At 32.0% G+C, this 23372-nt stretch overlaps 1 protein-coding gene across 2 annotated transcripts; it reads right to left on the bottom strand.

Moving 5' to 3' along the window:
- Positions 1-53: 53 nt before the first annotated feature.
- On the bottom strand, positions 54-17440 carry LOC105425755 (thrombospondin type-1 domain-containing protein 4). Of its 2 annotated transcripts, none has more exons than XM_089074118.1 (14): positions 17188-17440; positions 13533-13728; positions 7054-7201; positions 4503-4669; positions 4071-4167; positions 3920-3959; positions 3665-3789; positions 3454-3583; positions 2775-3030; positions 2253-2453; positions 1851-2012; positions 1585-1761; positions 847-1063; positions 54-604 (listed from the first exon to the last, which is right to left on the bottom strand). In XM_089074118.1, the coding sequence occupies exons 2-14, from the start codon at positions 13572-13574 to the stop codon at positions 468-470; spliced, it is 1899 nt and encodes a 632-aa protein (XP_088930244.1). In that variant the 5' UTR covers positions 13575-13728; positions 17188-17440; the 3' UTR covers positions 54-467. The 2 variants fall into 2 exon arrangements, with proteins under 2 accessions (XP_088930244.1, XP_011634964.2); XM_011636662.3 differs by having other exon boundaries at positions 16794-17439.
- Positions 17441-23372: the final 5932 nt, after the last annotated feature.

Here is a 23372-nt window from a genome sequence, read left to right as displayed (position 1 = left end):
TAAAATTAGAATACGGAAATAAAAAAGAAGAAGAAAAGAAATAGAAGATAAAGTGAACAACAACTCAGAAAGCGTAACGTTTATTAATGCTTGATGTACATTTATAGTTATGTGAGAACAATGTGGATTTAAATGCTGCATCAAATAACGATAACGATAACAAATTGGCAGTTACATGCGCAATCAGTCTCTTTTGTTTCTTTATCAAATATCTTGCTCAAATTTATTAACAAAGTCGTGGATTGTGTATTAAATTACTTTGCATACGTATCCACACTTCTACATGTATATAGAACGTATAAAATTTTTACTATCTATTAATTATCAAAAATTATTTGTATCAATAAACGACAAAAATAAAATTTTATTTGGCGATGCATATTAACAGGAAACACTACTAAAGGCAGTTTTTTGCATTAAAAAAAGTTATGAGTATGATTGTCACGGGGAGGGAAAAGGAGAGATTTCTATTCAAAATCCTGCTTGCCTCGAGAACACGATAAGCAGCATGATTCTTGATAAAATTGATAAGAGCAAAGCCGAGCTTGTGTGACTAAATTACAATTAGCCATTTTGTCTTTGCAAAGTGGATTGTCTTCAACACCTGAAATAAATAAATAAAACATCAACACATGAAAATACCATTTAATACAATTGTTTATATATTAATAATAATTTCATAAACTTTACAGAAACTACAAAAGATTAATAACGGTTATTTATTATTTATTAAACTTATATTTAATATACGGATATAAACTTATATTCGTATTTACTTAATTATCATATTAAGTACTATATTAAGTTAATCGCTATTTATATTTTAAATTTAAAAATTCACTTAACCATTTGTTATTTCGGGGTCATCTTGGATTTGTAAAATTCTCTGAGAATGTTCAGGTGTGTTTAAATCATCTCTGCAGGGATAATCGTTGCATGTCCTTCGAGATATTGGTCGATCTTCCTCACGGCAATGAAGCTGATATGATTCTGGTAATTGACCATCTGGATTTAGACATCGAACTTCGCGTTTCTGAATGCCTTTACCACAAGATCGTGAACACTATAAACGAAAGTAAATATAAGAGTCCAATTATGAATCATTTAAAGTTAAAATGACTTTTATTTATTTATATGAAAATATTATTAAAACGTTTATAAAAAAATATTATCAATGTAAACAATAAATATTATAAGTTCAGACCAAAATAATTATACTTTTAATAAATTATAACAATTATAAATTGTAGAAGAGAATTAAAAAATGTATTATTATATATATGTTCTAATTATGAGTCGGAAATACACTTTTTTATTTTTATTTGTTTATAAAATATAAAATTATTTTTGCATTAATAATATTAATACTAAAAAATTTAAAAATAGCTTATAATTTTATTTATAATAATTTTATTTATAATAATATTTATAATATATTAATTTGGTAAAAGCATCGGATCCAGAATTAATGTATGACTCACGACAATTGAGCCAATCACTTTAATTTACCAAATTTTGTTTTAGTCGTTGATGAAGATTTTAATTCTAAAATTTTAACGTGATAAAAGATTAGACGGTGTTTACCGGTGTCCAATCTGATATGAACCAAGCAGAGGTGCAAGGACTCTCTCTGCACGATTTTCTATTTTCCGGCTTGTTCGCAGGACAATTCATATCTAAAACGACTCGTAAAGAGCCTCTAAGAGTTGTAACACATACAACATCTCTAACTTGCTCGCCTATGTCACAGCTTGAGGAACACTAGAGAATAAAAAAAAATCACTTGTTACATTTAAAAATGTTTAAAATTATATTTTATAAGTTATTAGACAATTACATTTAAAACTGACCTCCGTCCATGGTCCTGTAAACCATTGACCACTACAAGTTCTGTTGCTCAAACAATCTCTAGAAGTCTCAGGTCGACTTAATTCATCGCAATGTTCTTCATTAGAGCTTGTCTCGCAAAGAACTCTTCTAGTTTGAACTCCAGTCCCACATTCTGCCGAACACTGAAGTCAATAATTTATAGATTAATAATAAAATTAATACGATAATTCTTTGATCTATGTAATTTAGAACATAATAAATAATATAATTTAAAATTTATAATTTATAATTAAAAATTTTTATATATATTATTTTTTCTATCAGTTCCTCCGTTAATAAGTTATTATTAATAATCGATAAACTAGTTATACGTATGTTTTAAGACTGTAGCTCTTGCAGTTTGCAAATTGGTAAAAATTCACCTGGTCAGACCACTCAGTAAATAACCACTGCGGATTCTGAAGCTTTGCAGAAACAACGTTCAATGGCGTTGATTTCGTTAGACATGGGCCTGAATCACATGTTTCATGTGCTTCAGGCTTTTCCGAAAGATCACACGAAGTATCTTCAGTAACGCAAGTTACAACTCTTGTTCTTTTCCCTGTGCCGCAAGATGTGGAACACTTTGAAACGAATGACATGTAGGATTACGATCATTTGACTGATACTTTTATATCAATAATTATTTTTTTAATTTTTTAAAAATTGTTTTGCTTTAAAATTCTATAACAAATTTGAAAACGTACATTATAGTCCAAATTCAAAATCTAACATAATACTGTTTTGTAATATTGCTCCTAATATATATCACATTTTTCCAGACATTGAAATTCATGTAATCGTATGTTTATTATATCGTATGTTTTATTCAATTTTTTTTTTATATAACAAATTATCTTGAAAAAAATGTGAATAATTCTAAGATATATGATCAAACGATTTACCTGCGACCAAACACCTACAGTCCACCGCGGTGCTGATAATTGAACAGATGTCTGCGTCGACGTTTGCTTGATCTCCTCGTTGCATGCTGGCATCTCGCACATCTCGCTTGTTGACAGATTTTTTGGTTCCATACAAGCACCGTCAGAGATTCTCATCGTTAATGACGGTTTCACTTCTTGTACACATTCGAGTTCTCGTGTACGAACCCCAGTGCCGCAGGAAGTAGAACAGTCACTCCATGGCCCGCCGCGCCATCTTGAAGATTTTATTTTCAAAAAAATAAGAAGAATATTCTTAGATAATTAATTAAATTTTCGCAACATTAAAAGATGTATTATTTATTCATTATTCACTCAAAATTAATAAAGTTTTAACTTCTTTTGTAATGTTACAACAATACAAATATTTTTTAATAAATAGCTTTGTTTCTTCATTAAATTGTCTTCATTAAGATAATTAATTTTTAAAATAATTTTTAATATAGCGTATTATAGATCATAAATACATTAAAAGTTTTGCAAAATTTAATATAATCCATGCACTTTTATTTGTGATTTATATGTGTGTATATTATCTTTTTGTATTATTTATTATTTTATATATTATTATTTAATATCATATAACCAGATGTCTTTAATTGATTTTTTACACATAAAATATAAATTGAACTTCAATTACCTTGGTGGACATGGCATAGTATTACATCGAAGACGAACTTCGTGCAATTTTTCCAAAGCATGGCATCTTTTCTCCGGTACTGGCTGTTGTGTGTGCTCTTTGATACATATGTGCCTGAGTATCTGTATACCTTATATAACATACAGAAGCCTTTTGTATCCGCAATTCAACCCATAAAATACTTAATAATATTCAGTTAATCCTCGTTTACCTCCGCCGCATGATTTGCTACAGTCACTATAGCCAATCGCTTTCCAGATAAATTTTCTTCTTCTGTACCGTCGTAATGAATACGGTGAAGACGTTTCATTATTTATTGTTGGTCCATTTTCAAATCTAAAATTAAATATTTTAATTATTAAATGTGGAATTTAAAGCATGACGCTAATTATCAGAAAATTATATAAAAATATTTTATTTTACTAAATTTATTAAAGAATGTTAATTTATCAAAACCATTTCTTACCTCCTATTTTGTAAGCTATGCTCAACACTTTTATTGGAAACTATAAACAAATAATTTTCTAATTTTAATAATTTAATTGTACGTTTAAACATTTATTATGTTAAAAAGAAAAATAATGCATTAATTATCTTGTCTACATTAATTTGTTTACCTGCATTGTGTAGGAGATGATTACTTCTCGATAAATTTACATTTCCGGGAATCCGATATCGATAAACAATACCAGGATTTGGTTCCTGATATAAAACCTATAGAATAGATAATAATTAAAAGTAATATTATTTTATATATTAATTCCATCTTTAATTCAGACAGTTTTTAATTATTAAATTTTAATGTTATATTTGTAAATAAAAAAATATACGATTTAACATTACTAAATAGAATCTACACAATTTATGACAATAGGCAGCAGAAAATCCGCGGTAAAAGAATTAAATAGAACTCGGTTAAACTCATTAACGCCCACGGTTGCCAGCACTCAACAATTACTACTCAATTACTACTCTAACAATAAGCCGTCATTATTACGATCGCGTTATATCTACAATATCTACAATTTAACATCTATCGTATTACTTACCATGACATCTATAGATTCCTGTAATGGGCCCGCAGCAGAAAAGCTTTCTAAATTCTGAGGACTCTGGCGACGATAAACAAATGTCGTTCCGACCGCCTTATATTCGCCGGACCAGTTAATAACATTATTTCCATTTAATAAATAACTGCCATTTTGCAATCTAATTGCTGCAAACATTTTACTAAATAATATTAATATGATATTTTATTATATATTTTTTTAAACTAAAAAGCACGTTGAACTTAAATCTGAGGTACAAATAATAGGAATACACATTAAAAATATTGTTTTATTTAACTTTGTTGCAAAAAGACTAGAATTAATCACTTATTATATTATATAACAAGAAATATATATTCGCTATTATTATGTATATATTTTAAAAAGCGTTACAAATATATTGAGATCTAGAGATCGAGAGGATTTGGACGTGAAAACATTACCGATGACCGTAATTATCTGCGAGTGAATTATTATAGTTCTATTCATAGAACAGCGATGATGTTCGACGTGTCAATTGACACGGATCACGCTAAAGCTGGCAATCACGATCGTTTAAGCGAGACTTGGGCGCACAATGGCAGCCGTTTATGAGCGAGTTTACGGTCGCGCGCAATTTATGTAATCCACGTGGCACGGGCCGGTGCATCTAATTTAGCGAGACAACAGACCCAATTCCACGCTGTGAATGATTGCATTACGTCACTTTACGTTTGCGCTAGTCAGCACAAGTCAGTAAAAAGAAATGAAATTAAAGCAGATAAACGGAAGTGCATTCACGAAGTCGAATTTAATCTCTAATTTTTACATTTATCTTATTATATTCTATAATTCTTTTGCAAGAAGTAATATTCGTGTGTTATAATTTACTAGTTATATTTTGTAAATTTCATGTATTTTATCTTTTATGTTTTCTTTGAGTTCTCAAAGATGATATGGATTTAAAGCCACGCAAAGCGATTTTCTTTGACTCACTCGTCTTTACAGATTAGGTGAGGATAATCACGGAGGTGCAATCACGTCGGCGGTAATGAAGGTTTCCGACAGAATTGTTAACGATCACAATTAATAATGCTGTTGGCAATTCGCTTGTTTATCGACAACGCAATCATTGCATAGAAGGTGCATTGATTATGATCTGTTGTTCATATCCTGTGAAAGGCAATCATTACTTCGATCGAACGATCATTACTTCGATACAACAATGATTATCTTCACGCATAATAAATCAAACTTCAATTTTTAATCAAATTTTCAATATTGTATTATTATTAAGGAATTATATACATATAAAGATCATATATGTTATAAGGTATTTTTTGGTACTTTTATTACTATTATTATTATTATTTTATAATGTCTTGTTCTTTTCTTAATTTGTCTCTTAATTAAATATTATTCCCTCTACTAATTTTTATTATAAGTGTTTTAAAAAACATAGCGTATTTAAAAAGTTTAATTTCTAAAAATTAAGCTTTACCGTAAATTTTACCTAATTAATTATATAATGTCTTTAAAGCATTATTTTAAACATGTGGCAGACTCTGTAAAAAAAAATTCATTAATTTTTATAAATTGAATAGTCATAAATATTGTTTTATAATAGAGAATTATTATCCTTAAAGACTTGGAAATAATCGAGATTTATGAGACAGATAATCACATAATGAAGCGAGTAATACTACTTTACAATTCAAATTTAATCCTTAAACTTGTTGTAACTTGCAATAAATTGCAAAAACACACATAAATCGCATTACAATATCTTTATAATATTTTATTTAAATAAATGACGTCACTTTTATTCTTTTAAATTGTGTTTAATCACGTTAGATATTGTAAGCAAAATAACTCAGTCAGTTAATTTTTGCATGTAATCATTTGCAGGATGACGATGATCTTAATCGTCGGGTGCGGTCGCTATTTAACGACCACGCCATGTAACGGGTTACCGTAAACAGTGCATAAACAGTGAGAAATCACGATAGGTGGAAATGCATTCCTTGCAACCGGTTGCGATTTCCACGAAATCCAAAGCGATACCACTGAATTATTCTACCTGGCGCCAATCGCGCAATTAATGTTAGCATCGATAATATCTGAACGCCAGCAAGAAAAGTCGCTAGTCACGTCCTGATCATGTAACGTCCAATTTACATTGCAAAATGCACAAAGTGGCATATGCGCCGACATCAATTATAACTCGTAATAAAACAATTATTGTTCTTTTTTACATGTAATAAAACGATTATCATTCTTCAAAACGTTCTATAAGCAATTTTCACATTTTCTAATGATGTGCCTTTGGAAAAGTGGAGAGACATTAAAATATAATATCAAATAATCTTAATTGAAAATGTAATACTAGGTTTAAACGTGTGTGAGATATTATATTTACTATAAATATACAATCTTATTTAAATAAATATGAAACGTGCAATGTAAAGTTAAATGTAAAGTTAAAGGTTCAGCGTTCAAGTTGAATGAAAATAGTTTGGTCACTTTGACTTATCTTTATCAATAGTCACATATATACCTCTATTTCTCTTACCAAGATAGTTCTGCGTGCGACGAAGTTCGGTCACGTTCAGTGCCAAGGCGCCACGCGGGACCACCGCCACCAAATTATAACCCGGTTCCAAAGTCGGCTCCGTGAAAATGCCATCAATCAGATGACCGTTGCCAAATCTCGCTCCGCACTGAAACAGTCAACGTTATAAACACGTGCCATGTCGGCCAAGAAATTCATGCGAGTGACAATAAATGTCGCGTGACTTCACTGGACTGAATTTCGCAGTCTCAGTCAGCACTTCAAGATCAAGACTTGAACAATCCGTTAAACAGCTCGTGAGTGACGAATGACATTTCCGCATGCATTTCTATCTTCCCAAGCGTGTCAAGCGTGATCGCGTTGACGCGAATCTGCGAAATAAATTAATTAGGAAGCGACACAGTAGCTATATCTGTCTGATGCAGACAGGTAATATGTGCTTCATAAAAATTCCCCATGATTTCCATCGTTAGCAAAATCTCGAAGTTATCGCAATAACAAATTTATCAAGCAATACATCAAACGGCCAAGATATATATTTTTTAAGTCACAAAGCTCTTATCTCTTATATTTTGATTCACGATACGCCTTATGCCTCGCGATTTTTCATTTCCGAAGGATTTATTATCGCGACTTTTAGCCAGACGAGGTGATAGAATGCAGGCAAACCGAAACGATGGCAAATCGTCGTCTAAATTTACGCCGTGACAGCCATAATTTCGCGTCACCCTTTCCGTTCTCCGGCGCACGGACGAGCATTTTACATTTGCACGGTTACCGCACTCACTGTTTCGCTAATGCACGGAAATAAACACCGCTCGCGAATCATCAGTTCTGGAAATTAGCACGAGTACGTAAGAACACCCTGTACGTAGAACACGCGGTTATAGTATAAATATTTCTACGTGGAAGATATAACGCACAGAAAATCAGGAATAACATCTAGAATAACATCCAGTCCGTCTAGAACAATGAACAAAAAATTTGACAATGGACAATAAAATTAAAAAAAAAAAAAAAAAACAATTATTAATATATTAAGACGATAGGATTATATTAAGGCATAAGAGGCCATATTCACCTTGCGTATTTTGGAATATCCTATACGAAGGCACCAAAATAGCCTAGAAGAAAGATCTATTACATCGAGATGGTGGAATGCTTTTGCTTCCTCACCAGATCGCCACATTAGATCATCAAGGTTAATTAAGCGATCAAACGGTAGGTTGGAGATGCGCGATTTGACCTGAATCGCGATCAAAGTATTATCACAAGTATTATCGGCATTTACCACGTGGCCCTGTTGTGGCACATATACCGATGTATGTGAGAGAATGAAAACGGAGTCTAGCTTAATCAGTACCACGAGCTTCCTCCATCAGCTCGCTAGTATCTGCAGCAATAAATCATTCCTCTTACTCTTACGAATCACTCCTTCGCACTACTTCGCTATTACTAAGCGGCCTTGATAATTCTGTGACAATTATTACTTACACTTTTTTCATTTCATATTCCAACAAGAATTGTTGAAATCTCGTGTAAAAATTCTTGTTTTACCAAACGTAATATATATATATATATATATATATAGAAAAATATAATGTCAACACGTGGATTATACGATAAATTGATTTAATCGATTGTCATCATGTTTGAAAATTAATTTATAGTAATTTTTAATTAGCGAAGTGAAATAGCGTTACGTATAGAAGAATAAAAAACATTAATTAAATATTTAATAAGTTTTATTGCATTTTTTATTTAAATCGGACAAGAAATATATCACTTATATAGAATAAATATAACACCATAAATTATAATACTTTTGCAACACATACATTATAATTTGTTAAAATTAATAAATTATATTTTATTGATAAATCAAAACTCATTAATTAAAATAGTTTAGAAAATTGATTTTATTCGCTCGAATTTCTTCGGCGATATTGTTCCTGCGTACATAAAATGCGACAATCATAATTCGATACACATCGGAAATTATTCTGAAAGAGTGACGAGGCTCGATTGAGGCTGACCATTCATTTTCAGCCAGGTTTAATCGGCGAACTGCACATCAAGCCGCGCCCAAACTGACACTCCTCTCTCCAATTGGATTAACTCGGGATGAATGTCAACTTGCTTGCCGTTTGTATACACGGAGATCGCACGATGTTAATTGTATGAATATCGCATGAGTGAATTTATAAATCAGCGGCGAACAATGAATGTACAGTGGCGTAGAACATTCAACGCTTAAGCTAAAATATAAGAGAGAAAGATTTTTTTTTTTTTAATGAGAAAATGATATAAATCAATGTGAAATGAAAAACATTGAATTAAGATCTGAATATAATTGCATATAATATACATAAAGTAATTTTTGGAATAAAAAAAAATTTTTTAATATAGCTTTCTTAAGATTAACTTATTAATAAAAATATATGTGGTTACAATTAATTTTAAATAAAGTACAATGTAAATATTGTTGGCCATATCTTTAAGTTTTATTTTTTAACATAATATTTTTTTAAGAAGAAATAGATGAAACTTTCTTATACTTATTTCTAAAGAAACTATTTAACAATCTTTTAGCAATGATTCAAATGTACAATATATTTATAAAAAAAAATAAAATGTTAGATTCAATCAAGTATAATTTTCAAGTCAAATAAATAACTATGTAGCTTTCGAAATATCCATTAAACTTGGATTGATTGTTTGAATGTGTATTAATTAAAACTTTCATTTTGGGAAAAAAGAAAGTGTATTCAGATGAAATAATTTCAATAATAAACTAATACTAATCACAATTCACCATATTGCACCAAATATCATAAATAATAAGAAATCATAATTCTGTTAAGCGCGTGTAATAGCTCCTCGTGCAGCACCTCGGCCACATTAGCTGTTTACATTACGATAAAATACGAGCGTGTGTACACTCCACGTATCAGCGAGTAACGTATGAATGCACGATTAAGAGGGAACCATTTTCTTTGTGAGCGGCTAAACAATTTCCTTGGTTCTTCGAGATTACATCGTGCGCATGTCATCCAACGTGTCTAATTAACTGCCTCGTGTTATCACTCGACTCATTAATTTAACGTCTCATTAATTCAAGTGGCAGAAAAAAGCGCGATGTAGATCTCTATTAATTTCTTATTATTTTATTAAAGTATATAAATAATACTATTGTTTTTAATGTTTAAGTTTTTAATGTTTAATGTTTTTATTGTTTAATTATATAATAATAATAATAATATTGTATATTTTTACGCGGTAAATTCTTATATTTTGAATTCGTATTCATAACGTATAAACACGTGGAAATATGATCTGAGAGATCGTGTTGCACATCGTCAGATTTCTAAGCGCCGGCTTAGCTGGATTATGCGTAATGTCACCATCGAGAGTGAAGTTGAACGATCCTGAGTCGACAGTGTCGCGGTGCGTCTCTCCTTTTTTACGATAATCAAGATTGACGGCGTCGAACCGATCGCCTCGCGATGATACCTAACGTCGAATCTCTGCTTAGCGCTTATTTTCGGTGTGTTATTTTCGTGGCCACTCAAGCCGTTAAATCCCCATCGCCCTAAATGCAGCGCATAATGGCAAACCTGTCGCGCGATGATGCACCGCGACGATCTTCGGTGCTTGCTGCTCGATCAACCAAAATATAAAAAAAAGAACACTTGTTAAAAACGTCTTTGTAATCGTATTGACTAATGTGATAATAAAACAACTGAAGAAGTTATGATATATATCTGTGTTTATTTAAACGCGAGTATTTAACGCAAAGTTTTCAGTAAGAAATTTAAATTAAAATTTCTTTTTTATTGCATTCTAATTTTAGTGTTGTTGTACTTTGATCTGAAGCAAAATACAAATCTTTCGTAAAACATAAAACGTAATGTTATTTTACACTGTTGCATATCTCAGTCAAGTCAAAATATATGATTTTCTAGTGTGCAATATAGTTGTGCTATGCAACTTACACGAATATCACAAAGATTTTAACGCGATTTTTCAAACATGGACTTTATTATTTATTTTCCTTCTGTACATTAATAAATTGTAAACTACAAATATTTAAGCGTCTAATATATAGAATCTTTCGACCAAAAGATTTGTCGACCTTCTACATCTTCTCGATATTAGTCAAGTAAATTCGATCCATCTCTGAATTCGAGAAATTTCATAAGCTATTCGACGAAACGGATATATAGGAAATAAAGACGTCGTCACGGTTTGGAAGCAACCACATTGAAGACACGCGAGGGTCGGCGTAAACTTCTGGCGCCATGTTTCCGTAATAATGAAGACGAATAGCCGTCACATAAACATGTTAAATACGTTCAAAGAGGTGAAAACTGCAATGTTACGGTCGGTCATAAAAATACAACGGTACTTCCGCAAAAATTTTATTATCTTATGAACATTTCGAAAAAATTTCATTTATCATATTTTATCGATCTTTCTGCGCATGTATGTATTTATTTTCTAATTTTTACATTGCGTTCTAACGTCACATGAAAAAAATTATTATTATCTTTTAACTTGAACGTAAGATTTGTAACTACATCAGAGAAACAAAGAACTTGTAGTTTAAAAAAAAATGTTTATCGTGGAAAGAAGCGAGAAAGAGAAGTTTCTACGAGAAAAATAAAAACATACCGCTCTTGAGAAAGAAGAGTATTTATAGAATTTATAAAATTTACGATCGTTTGAAAAAAGAATACATAGCGACTAAGATTCCCGCGAGATTCGATTTCGGATTCGTGTGGCAGGAAGTTGCACATTCTGGCCCGATTATATTATTCTGCCATTCTAAAAATACGCACCGCCAGCAACACTTAACCGCAGGAATGCGTTAAGCGAGACTTCCTACTCAACATTGGATGTACTCAAACTACTAATTTACGTCACGGATACCGTAACCCGACGGTGCGAATATTTGATCACCTGGAAGGTTCAATTAATTTCGACGTGTCTCCGCGTGTCGCCGCTTATTTGCGCAAGGAGAACGATCCTTGCGTGTCCTTAAATTCTCCCTAATTAGGCGCCAGTAGCTTGAATTATGCTAATAGAACATCGTTTTACGTGCGAGCCGGTCAGTCCGGTTGAGATGACATTAGAGATGTTAGTGTACAAGGTTGATCGTTTGTTCTAATTAATATCCTGCGATACTTTCGCATTTTTTTTTTTTTTTTTTTACAAAGCGAAGCAATATTTTTTCTTCACACAAAATTGCTGTTGTCACGCTTGACTGTGTGTTTCCATTGACAGGAACACGATCAATTAATATGTAACGTAACACTTTGAAATCTGGCAACTGAAAATTTATAGAAAATATGTGTAATATAAAAACTAGTTGAAAAACATTATATGCATTATATTAAAATCACAATAAAAATAACTTGATGTCTCTATATCTTTATTGTATAAAATAATATTATTATGAAACATTATATGAAATAACATTATTATCTAATTTATCTAAAATATTGCTTCTTGCTTTCTATTCCGTTTAATTCATTTAATATGTTATTTTATGCGCTCCATATACGAGTCTGCTATACAAAAGTTTCTTCGAAATTTATATTCTAACTATGACCAATGACATTAACTACGGTGCATTAACTTTCATCTAAAGTATATGCGTATTTTAGGAAAATTTCCACCATGTAATGATAAAACTACGCCCTCTTATACAAAATTCTTATCATCGTGAAATGGAAACTCTGTTGTCGTATAACACTTTTTATTGCCTCGTAGAAGTCGAGCCATCGTCGACAAGAACCTCATATCGTCAACCAAAAAAGCATCGTGAACCTAAGAAGGAAAACGGGTGTAGAAATAACCTAATTTGATTCGTCGAAGATCAATAAACATAAACTTTGAATAAATAATAACCAACTTTGAAAAAATTTTTTTTAAACTTTTTTTTTTAAACTTTTTTATATGAATTTTTATCTATAATATAAATTATAAATATTACATATTGTTTTTGGTAAAATATATTATTCTAATTTAAACTAATTATTAATAATAAATGTTAGAAATAAAATTTTTGTATATAAGTAAAAATAATAAATGCTAATAATATATGCGGGAATAACTTTTTGTTAAGCCTTCAATCTTATAATGATTAACAAATTTTTCACCTTTCTCTTTATCTTTATTTCTAATCTCATGTAAATTACGTCTATTAGAGTTGCATCATCATCGTATATCGATGAAAATCGAGACTTTCACGAATGAAAATGTGTATCCATTACTTTTCCTTTTCTAAGAAGAAATTATGTGATCGATCAGAACTGGCGGCACGATGAACGTGACATATGCCGGAACATATTACGAACAATTTCGCCCACGTTTGATATACGAGTTTGACATTGAGGCTGCAGCCGGACGGCCGCCTTAATGGCGCGGTAAATCACACGTCAATATATGTTAGTCGCGTTGCGCTTATGCCTTACCGTTAAAGATAGCAGCAAAAAGGGAAGGACGAGTGGTTGCATCTTGACAGATTTTCGCTCTTGCGACCTCAGTGTCGACGCATCTCGCAGCTTCCGGTGGGACGATATACTTCTCTCTCTCTCTCTGCACTCCCCTATTAGACGTGTAGTCTAATCTTTACGTGTCTAATCTTTATTCTTCATTTTTCACTGCACACTGTATTCATTATTAATATCAATTTCTTCAATAATCAAAATTAAATTTTGCAGGGTTTACTTTTTTATTAAAGAACGTACTAATATTAAATTTCTTTTAACATTATATAAATATTTTAAATTGTAAATTATTTCTAAGATCTATAGATAATTTTGATAATTTAAATAATAGATTTAATATTAGATTTTTTAAATTCATTTCTTATTTTAAAGTTAACGATAACAATAATTAACAACAATTATTACACACACACAGTAAATTTTGTTGATAAGTGAATAGATAATGATAGATTATATTTGTGAATTTATTTATGCAATCAAATCGCGAAATCTGCGATATAACTGAATAGTAAGTTATTCCAACGATATTTTGTACACAGTAACGATAAGAATATTATCATTGTAACATTCCACAGATAAAATTTTGCGAACATTGGCACGAATATCGAGGAATGCAATTACATCATCATCTCCGTAGAGCTCCGATAATTCGTAATATTACGAAAGTTTGATTGAAATTCTTGTAAATTCAACAGTGTATTTAATATTTCTGCTTAATAAAAAATATCTATTAAATGACAAATTTATGACAATACGTGACAATATTACTTGTCACGTGTCTCAATTTGTTTACAATTATTTTCTACTTATATCTTTGTGAATAATTATTTTAATGAAATGATAAAATTATTAATTGGCAAATGACAATATTTAGAAATAAAATGATACGATTTGTCATTTATTTAATTAATAATTTGCAAATTAATAACTGTTAATGACTTGTTTACACTTAAATGACATTTAACATTCATGCAAAATGTTGTAGCGTGACGCTGAAGAAGCTAGCCGAGGCGAAGGAAATTGGATATTAGAGAAGTCATCGGCTGGTATGCATGTGAGTGTATACGTACGTATAATGCTTTCATGCTCTAGTTGCTAGTGAGTGTTAGACAAGAACCTATATTACCCGTACGTCGACCTGTCGAAGGTGGAGTAGCCCGAAGCTAGAATTATTAGCGGATTACATGTACCAGAGACATTTAGCGCATTTTGATATATACACTTGAGATATATTTTGAGATATATCGAAAATTGGAATAAAAATTATATGTCCCTTAATTTTTTTCTTTTCTAAATAGATTCACGTTTCACATCTTCCGTCTCAAGACGTCAATTTACCACGGTCGGTCCACGTCAGTCAATGAGCCGAATTAGAGGAATTTCAGATACGCGAATCGCAGATTACAAACTGATCGTAAATTTCAATTGCTCGCAACTGGGAAAGTCTGCCCCCGCGTAAATCTATGCACGCGTGTTGCGAGATAAATTGCCGACAAAGGCCGCGCAAAGTCGCGTCGCCAATTATACGAGTGCGCTTGCATAATCGAGTACGATAAATTTGCCGTGAGTCGAGTGCGCCGGCCGAGAAGTACCAGAGAATTTTTGCAGAAAAGAGAGCTCGCAGACTCGGTGACCATTGCACGCACCATACACTGCATATTCTGAAACGCGATAGTTCCCCGTGATAATGTCATTGCACCGGCGAACTGTCGTGCGAGCCCGACACATGTCGTTCGATGACGAACATATCCCGCAAACTCGAAAAAGAATTGCCGAGATTACTGACACCCGAAACGGGATCGTAGCGTACTTTATTTGCGTATACAAATGTATATGCGATCAATGCAAATTAGACAGCGTGATATATGATCATTAAATCGCATACGAATTGCTCATTAAGCTCACAATTATTACTGGTTCGAGTGTGACCACGATTGCGTCGCGTAAAACCTGCGTGGCGAATAAGCTGCGAGTGCATAATAATTTTATTAACTTTTTAGACAGAATGTAAGACGTATGTAATCTCCATTTCTCAAGTTAAAAACTAGTTGTCGGCTAGATACAGTTGATAACTTTACGTATTAAAATATCGCGTAGTTTGTCCGGCGATTGCAGCTTGTTTTAATAACGCTATTCATTATTTTATTGATATTAATATTGCATATTATAATCTACGTACGATATTATTTACGACAAATAAAAATTACATTTATTAATTTTTTACATAATAATAAGCTTTCAATCAGAATTTATATAACCATTGTAAAAATTCTATTATTACGTTAGTTTTTATAATTATATAAATTTTTAATAATTAATTAAATTAAATTAAATTTAAAATAAATTTAAATTTAAATTAAAAAATTAATAATTAAATTAAATTTTTTATATGAATTAATTGTTGAATTCCCGACGAGGCGCTGTTATGAAATTTTTTACATGTATGTTGAAAATATCACGCATTCAGCATGTAAGAGCCCTTGTTATGAGGTTGGAAAATTGTTTGCGTTACGTTTCTGTATATTTCCTATCGAACCATTGTTTATTGGGACTCTTACTTTATTGCAGTAAATACACGTCGCATCGCGGCAAGATGGAGCATTTGAGGAAATCTTACGCAAGACATGGTGTACTGTTTATTTTTATGATTATCGAATCCCGTCAACATTGCCGCACTATTAATATACGTTTGCAAAAAGCGAATCTGTGAACAAGCCTGTGAACAAGGAGTCATTTTCGATCGAGTAGAATGTAACTAATCATAGCTTTGCGCACTGCATAATTTTGACCGCAGTTTCATACTACTGCGTTTGCAATTATATAGACTATGATAATTACAAGACCGAAAGTCGTCTCAACTCAAGTTGTAATCACCAAATTTGCTGCCAATAAATCTCATTTGAACTGACTATTAAAATATATAAGATATTTTTATGCGTTATTTTAATTTTTGCTTAATTTATTGTTAAATAAATTATTTCCTATTATTTACGAAAAGTTGATTATTAATAAAACTCTATTTATAAATTACATTTTATATAGTTACAATCGTATAATAATGTTATATATTTTTATAATTTCACATCTTTTTGTTAGAAGTATTATTATTAATCCTGTTTAGAAATAATATTAAAGGATAATTACATTTTATATATTTTATACATTTTTGTTTAATTAATAATGAGGATTACATTAAATTGTGATCATTGTGATTGCTTGACTAACCTGTTGCACCGAGTTTGGGCTGTTTGTGAGAAACTGTTGACGGAGAATAAACACACTAACCAAACACGACAGCTAAAATCAACTCACACATTGATCACAGAATATGTCTCTTATTTGCAAGTTTGCAGAGCAAATTATTATCACATTGAAGAGATTCATCTCGATAAATCACATTATAATTACACAATTATTCTGATCATATAATATTTGACTTTCAAGCTAATTAATCTATCGCAAATTAATTCACCAACAAGTTGGTTCAATGCTGTCGATCGACAAGCAATATTCATCAATGTTAAAATTGCAAAATATCTTTATGATTTATAAAGTGGTTGCATAGGAGTTTATGTGTTTCGTGGTGCTCCCTGATAAATAAATATTTTTTCGCTATTACCTCGCGTGTAAATCTAAACGTGTGTATTATAAAATGAGAAGTGCATATCGCAGGCTAGTGAGTAGACCGAGAACCGAGTTTCTCTGTTAGAGGTGTTGTTTCGTACTGACGGCTCCCGTTGGTGGAGGACCGATTTTATACGCCCGCGTGAAGTCACGGAACCGAGCTTTGGGCGCCTCTGCCATGGCGCGTCACCTGGCAACAAAATATGAAGACGTGATTTTAATAGATGCAAGTACGCTTTTCCTCACTTCGTGACGCGAATCCTTAAATAACATGGAGAAGAGTTTGACAGAAATTAATTAAAAGATCTGTCTGTTATCGATCCAATTGGAGAACGGCCAGAATGATTCCGTGAATTCGAAAATATCAAAAGAATGACTATCCCATACCTTTAAGATGTATAGCTTTTTCTTATTGATAGCATATATAGCATGTAAACATATTCTAAATTAAATTAAATTTTTTTAAATAAACTATAATAAATTTCATTTATTATTCTAAAATTAAGAATCTTTTTGTATATAAATTTTTTTCAAGATACATTTAAAATAGATAAATAAATAAATTCTCAATCACAAATTTCAAAAATTTTGTTTTTGTATAGAAATTTGTCTTGACACAGAAGTTGAATTAACTTTTTTATTGTTTGAAATACAAAGATAAATTTTAAAATATTTAATAAAATCAAGCTTTAATAAGTCGAATAGATTTAATCCAAAGATAAATGACAAGTAAGTAAGTAAATAAGTGATTTATACAGCATTACGTAAAGTTATAAGAGGCAAAGCTATTTAATTCATATTATTTTTAAATATAAATATCAGTTAAAATATCAACTAAAATATCAATAATAACGAAATCTCAAACAAAGGTGAGAACCTATGATAAAGGTTAAATCTATGGAAGGGATAAACCTATGGAACTGTTCGATCTCCCTGTACTAAGAAAGAACAAAGATCATTTTTAGCGTATACGATCGATCGTGCATCTAATTGCTGCAAGATATAAGATTCACAATTAGATTACTATCCACCCAATAAGATTCATAATTGGTTAACTATTCACTATTAGAATTCTGTAAAGGATAAGCATTTTTTTATATACAAATATACTTGTTTATGCACTGCCGATTCTTGGAAACGTTCCTTGAAAGATTGGGAAACGCCGATCTACATTAAATCTCCATAAATCTGCATATATCATTTTCTGAATTACATCTAGATTCAGACGTCGGGGGAAATCGCAGTTAATTGTGAGAACCTAGTTAACGTACTTTCAACAATTTCAGGAGGAAGCGATGACAGCAGCTGACATTGATAATCGATGAGTGACTTTCGCCGCTGTAGTTTAACATCTCGTTCTCGCAGCCTAGACTTGTATTCGCATGCAAGATAGCCTGTAATTAGCGGTCGCTCCGGTGGCGATCTAATACATTTCCCCGAGTAAATTATCGAGTGGCGCTACGTAGATAGAATTAGCCATGTCGGTCTGTCGACTGATATCGCTAAATTGCTGCGTTCCTAGAGCAAGAACGGAGAGCGTCCGGACTGCATCTTGCTCCTTGTATCGTTCATCAGCCTCCGCTTCAGCGTTCGCTCGCGAGGTATAAATAAATATACCTCGGGTCATCTTCTCAATCGCATCGTTCAAGTATGAGAAATAATTTTCGTGCGATAACAGAGCACTTTTTTCCCGCGAAATAATGATTCCCGTCTTGCAAAAATCCAAATAGACAAATAGACTGCAAATAAATGTTGGAAATTTAAAATTACAGTAAAATTAAATTTGATGTTTTAATTTAATTCAATTGTACGAATAAATCATAATGTGAAACGCTGATAACGTATCAACAATATTTTATAAACGCCGTTTTTTGTAGATAATATGTTCAATATTATTTTGTGTATTAACACCAAAACCGTATTTAAAAGCGTCTACAATTTATTAGCAATAGAATACGAGAAAGAATCTACTTACAATATGTTTCGGAAATATTTAAATGTAATATTTAAATGTACATTCCGATAAAAACAAGTAATTAAAGGAAAGCAACACTGTGACTACGTATTTTATTAAAAGTAATAACGATTATGATAAAGTATCTGTTTAAGTAATTGATTATAGTTATTCTAGCGTAATGATGCTAATTAACGAGATTTAAATATTTATCAGATATACTCTCTCGACACATTCAAATGCCACGCAATGATTCGATGTAATACGGTGATTATAGCATGGCAAGTGGAGCTAATTGCACGACTCGTATAGCTACCTGCTTTTTTGCCTGCACTGCTCGCAGTGTCATTGACTCGATGACACCATTCATCGGGATCATTAACGTTGCGTCATAATTGGTCGATTCAGGCGATAACGATCGGGTATGTGCTTTCAGCACATTGAACAACGTATCTGCAAACGTAAATCGTCTCGATGCTTTGCGAACACGAGCTTTCGCCGCAGCTCGTGGCATCTCGTGGTACCACGAGATTGCTTCAACTCGGCAGATCTCAACTCGTATATATTTTACCCATAAAACTCACAATGTTATTCGCTGGTTTACATCCCACAATCGTATCATCCCTACCAACTTCCCGGATTTTCCCGATTTTCCCTGGATCGTCGGACGAATCTTCTCGGGTTCCCGGGTATTATGTAACTTTGAGAAAAAAAATATGTAGACCTGATACGCTCCAATTTTTGCAAAGTGTCTCGGAGAGACTGTTATTTATTAACGCGCGGAAATAAACGAGCAATTCATCACGCTAATGGCATCTAGTACATTCATAACTTATCGGCAAAATCCGCTTCACCACCGCGCAATGAGCAATGGTTTAATATTAGGCGCTGATCTGCACGTTCGTGCATTCTGTTACGTAATTGGTGGAGAAGAGCAAAATTTTTTTCGCGAATTATTACGGCTGGCTTCATTGCGGGAACGCGAAAATTTCGCAACTACGCAACTACGATTAATCCTTAGATGCGCCGCGTTAAATGGCTTTTTAAATACTATAACATAGATATGCGCACCGCGCATGTTTCGATATCGTTTGGATTCGTTTCTGTATAAACCAATCTGGCATAATGGTGTCATAAATTAGCGGTGAGAAGCCTTAATCAAATTTTTCTTAAAATTTTACTTGCTATTAACACGGAGTTCTCGATCTTCAATTCTAGCTGCACCTATATTTACGATGTTCTTAGCTAAAGGTTTATACATATTAGACGATGTTGCAAAACCCAACTAAAGGCTATAGTGCAAATAATTCAACTGCATGATAACCGCAATACATATATATATATATATATATATAAAAAGGTTGTGTTAATGTGCTATATAATAAATTGCAGAACTAGCATACAATAAACAAACCTAGCTAATTATTTTCTCAACTAAACTTAAAATACAAATTTTTTTCAATTTAATACCAATATACAACAATATCTATTCTTGATTAAATTTATTATGTTTATGTATGTATTAACATAAAATGATGAATATTTTAGAAAGTGCGTGCTGATTAAGAGAGATATAAAAAATGCATACATAATATATATGTATATTTAATAAATGCTAAAGTAATAATAAACACTTGAATATGTATATTTAATAAATACTAGATAACACGGAATTGAGATCTCGTATCAACGTGTTCTCGCATCGAGTAGACTCGCAATGGTAACGATACGTCTTCATTCCGATCATTGATCGTGGCAGAATAAGGTCTCGGCGGCACAAAGTTTCTATCGCGCGAGAAATGCGATAATAAACGTCGTGGGAATTTATAATAGCACTCGTCAGAGCTGCACATGACGACATAACGCATTACCTATTTAGCATCGAGAAACGGTCACAGATTATCACGAGAGAATTCTTTCGACGATCTGATCATTCAAAAACGATTTTTCATGACGGCGACCTAAAGCGATTGCCTTTTAATAAAACCGATGATTAGTCGATGAAGGTCCGCGACTTATGAGAATCATGCCTCGTGGTAATTTTACGTTATCGCTAATGCTATGCTGTGATTAGCGTGCTATCGCTAGTCCGTCCCCTTCTAGCTTTTTAAATATTATTAGACCTGTTTTCTTTTTCATCGTCCGCTTGGAGAATACGATGATTATGATTCCATCAATGGAATGAGAAATTCCTTCGTTCTAATCTTAATCAGACGATTTAAAAAGCGGAGATTTGCTAATGGTATTCTTTTCCGAATGTTTGAAGAATTCTGGGTAATATAATACAAAATTAAGAAAATAGCTTGTTGTAATTAAAACAAAAAAACGTTATTTAGAAAATGAATGTAATTATCGCATGTGTAATACGTAACCGTTTAAGTTTTATGGATTTTAAATTTACTTTTATTTGTGATAAAAAATAATCCATTAGGCTCCAATAAGACTCTAATAAAATAATAAGTAAAACATATATGTAAATTGTATAAAGAAGATTGCCAAGTATTAATTAAGTTTCTTGTTATATTTGGTTTTGATTTCTTGCAAATCTTATAAAAAAGTTAATTCCTTTCCAACTCTCTCTTCATACGTCTATTATTAATTCAAAATTCCTTCATAAAAATTTAGCTTCAGGAACTTACGATATGCCTAGTGAATTATAATTATTCGAGTGCCACCGGCGCCGATATTTAAAGGCTGTTATCACAGATAGATTTACGCATAATTTCAGCATATAATTCTGCGTTTTTAACTAAGTAATGTGATCGGACCGTATGTCACTCTTAATCCATGCTTGGTAATGTCTTTTAATCGTACGATCTTACCTTATGATTTAACTCGCGTCGAAACGCTAATACTCTCTAAACAAGTATTTTTAGTAGACTCGCCTAGCATACATAGCATACTTTCCGCGGTTATCCTAAAATATTGCGCGGCTTGATACTATCGCAATCGCTAATTAACGAACGGCAATGAAACGCACGCTTTGAAGCTATACCTCGCTAATGTTAGAGGAAACAAAATTATCTATTCTTTTCTAGGAAGAGTACAATTTTGCATCTTATCGAAGTAAGATCATTGATACTACGAATTGCAGTAGCATGAAGCAAAACTGTTACACAACTGTAACAGCGTAATATATGTAAATTGGTAATGGCTTTTAAAAGGGAACTAATACACTTTTTATCTTAATTTGAAGCTATAAGCTATAAGCTTTCACTTTTGCTTTTGTTTTCTTTATTTTATTCTGCTTATATCGCTTCAGGTGACAAATAAATGGCGTCATTGCGTCATTGCGTCATTACTTACACGAGAAAATTGGCTGAACCTTTTGCGGGTGGCGGAATACACAATTTCCGTTTCAGAAGATAATATCAGCCCTTCTGAACTGCGTGACTGATACATTGGATCGTGAACGATCAATGAATCGCGAGACCCGTGTTATTTAGAAAATTACTCGCACTGCCTGACCCAAGATCCGGTCGGTATCTTACAATAACGGTGTATTGTTACGACGTAGAAGACAGAAGCCTTCTGGCAAGTGTCTAACTCGTCATCACAATAGCGCAATATCTGCATTCGATTTTTATTCCAGTTCCGATTAGCAATCAATTATCTCGTTAGTCGTATGTTTTGCAATTTCCAGCGAGGCATGGTGCAACTGTAGTAATTGAAGAGTAATTGAGCGATTATAACGGCATTTTAAATATCTGCTACAAGGTTGTGAGATAGTGAACTTTAAAGAAAGTTTGCAGATAAAATCTAATATGCATACTGTAAAAATAAGATCGATAAATATCGATAAATTTTTAGAGAAAAAATAAGAGATATTTTCAAAGATCAAATATCTATTTACATTAATATAAAATTGCAGCCTAATAAAGAAAAGTTATTCCGTATTCAATAAAAAAATAATTTATTTTACTCTCCCTCTCTTTCTCGCTCTTATTTGTTACAAACATTAATTAAACAGATTCAAATTAATTTATATTATTAAAATAAAAGAGAATCATACAAACAAAGACAATTTCATAATATGCAAGATCCACTAGTAGATGGAGGATCCAAAAGCAATGAATAAAGTTTCTTAAATAATAAGCTAAATTAAAAATCCGATTGTTTTCTTTGCGGAAAGAAGCAGTCTGGTTTTAGAAAATAAAAATTTGCGGTGCTTCCCATGTGATCACCCAGAAACATAAAACTTTCTCGCTTTCTGATCGATGGCCTCC

Source organism: Pogonomyrmex barbatus, unplaced genomic scaffold (assembly GCF_055798465.1).
Source record: "Pogonomyrmex barbatus isolate J1 unplaced genomic scaffold, ASM5579846v1 scaffold16, whole genome shotgun sequence".
Classification (NCBI taxonomy): domain Eukaryota; kingdom Metazoa; phylum Arthropoda; class Insecta; order Hymenoptera; family Formicidae; genus Pogonomyrmex; species Pogonomyrmex barbatus.
Note: the sequence above shows the minus strand (reverse complement) of the source record. Positions and strands in the feature narration are given on the sequence as shown.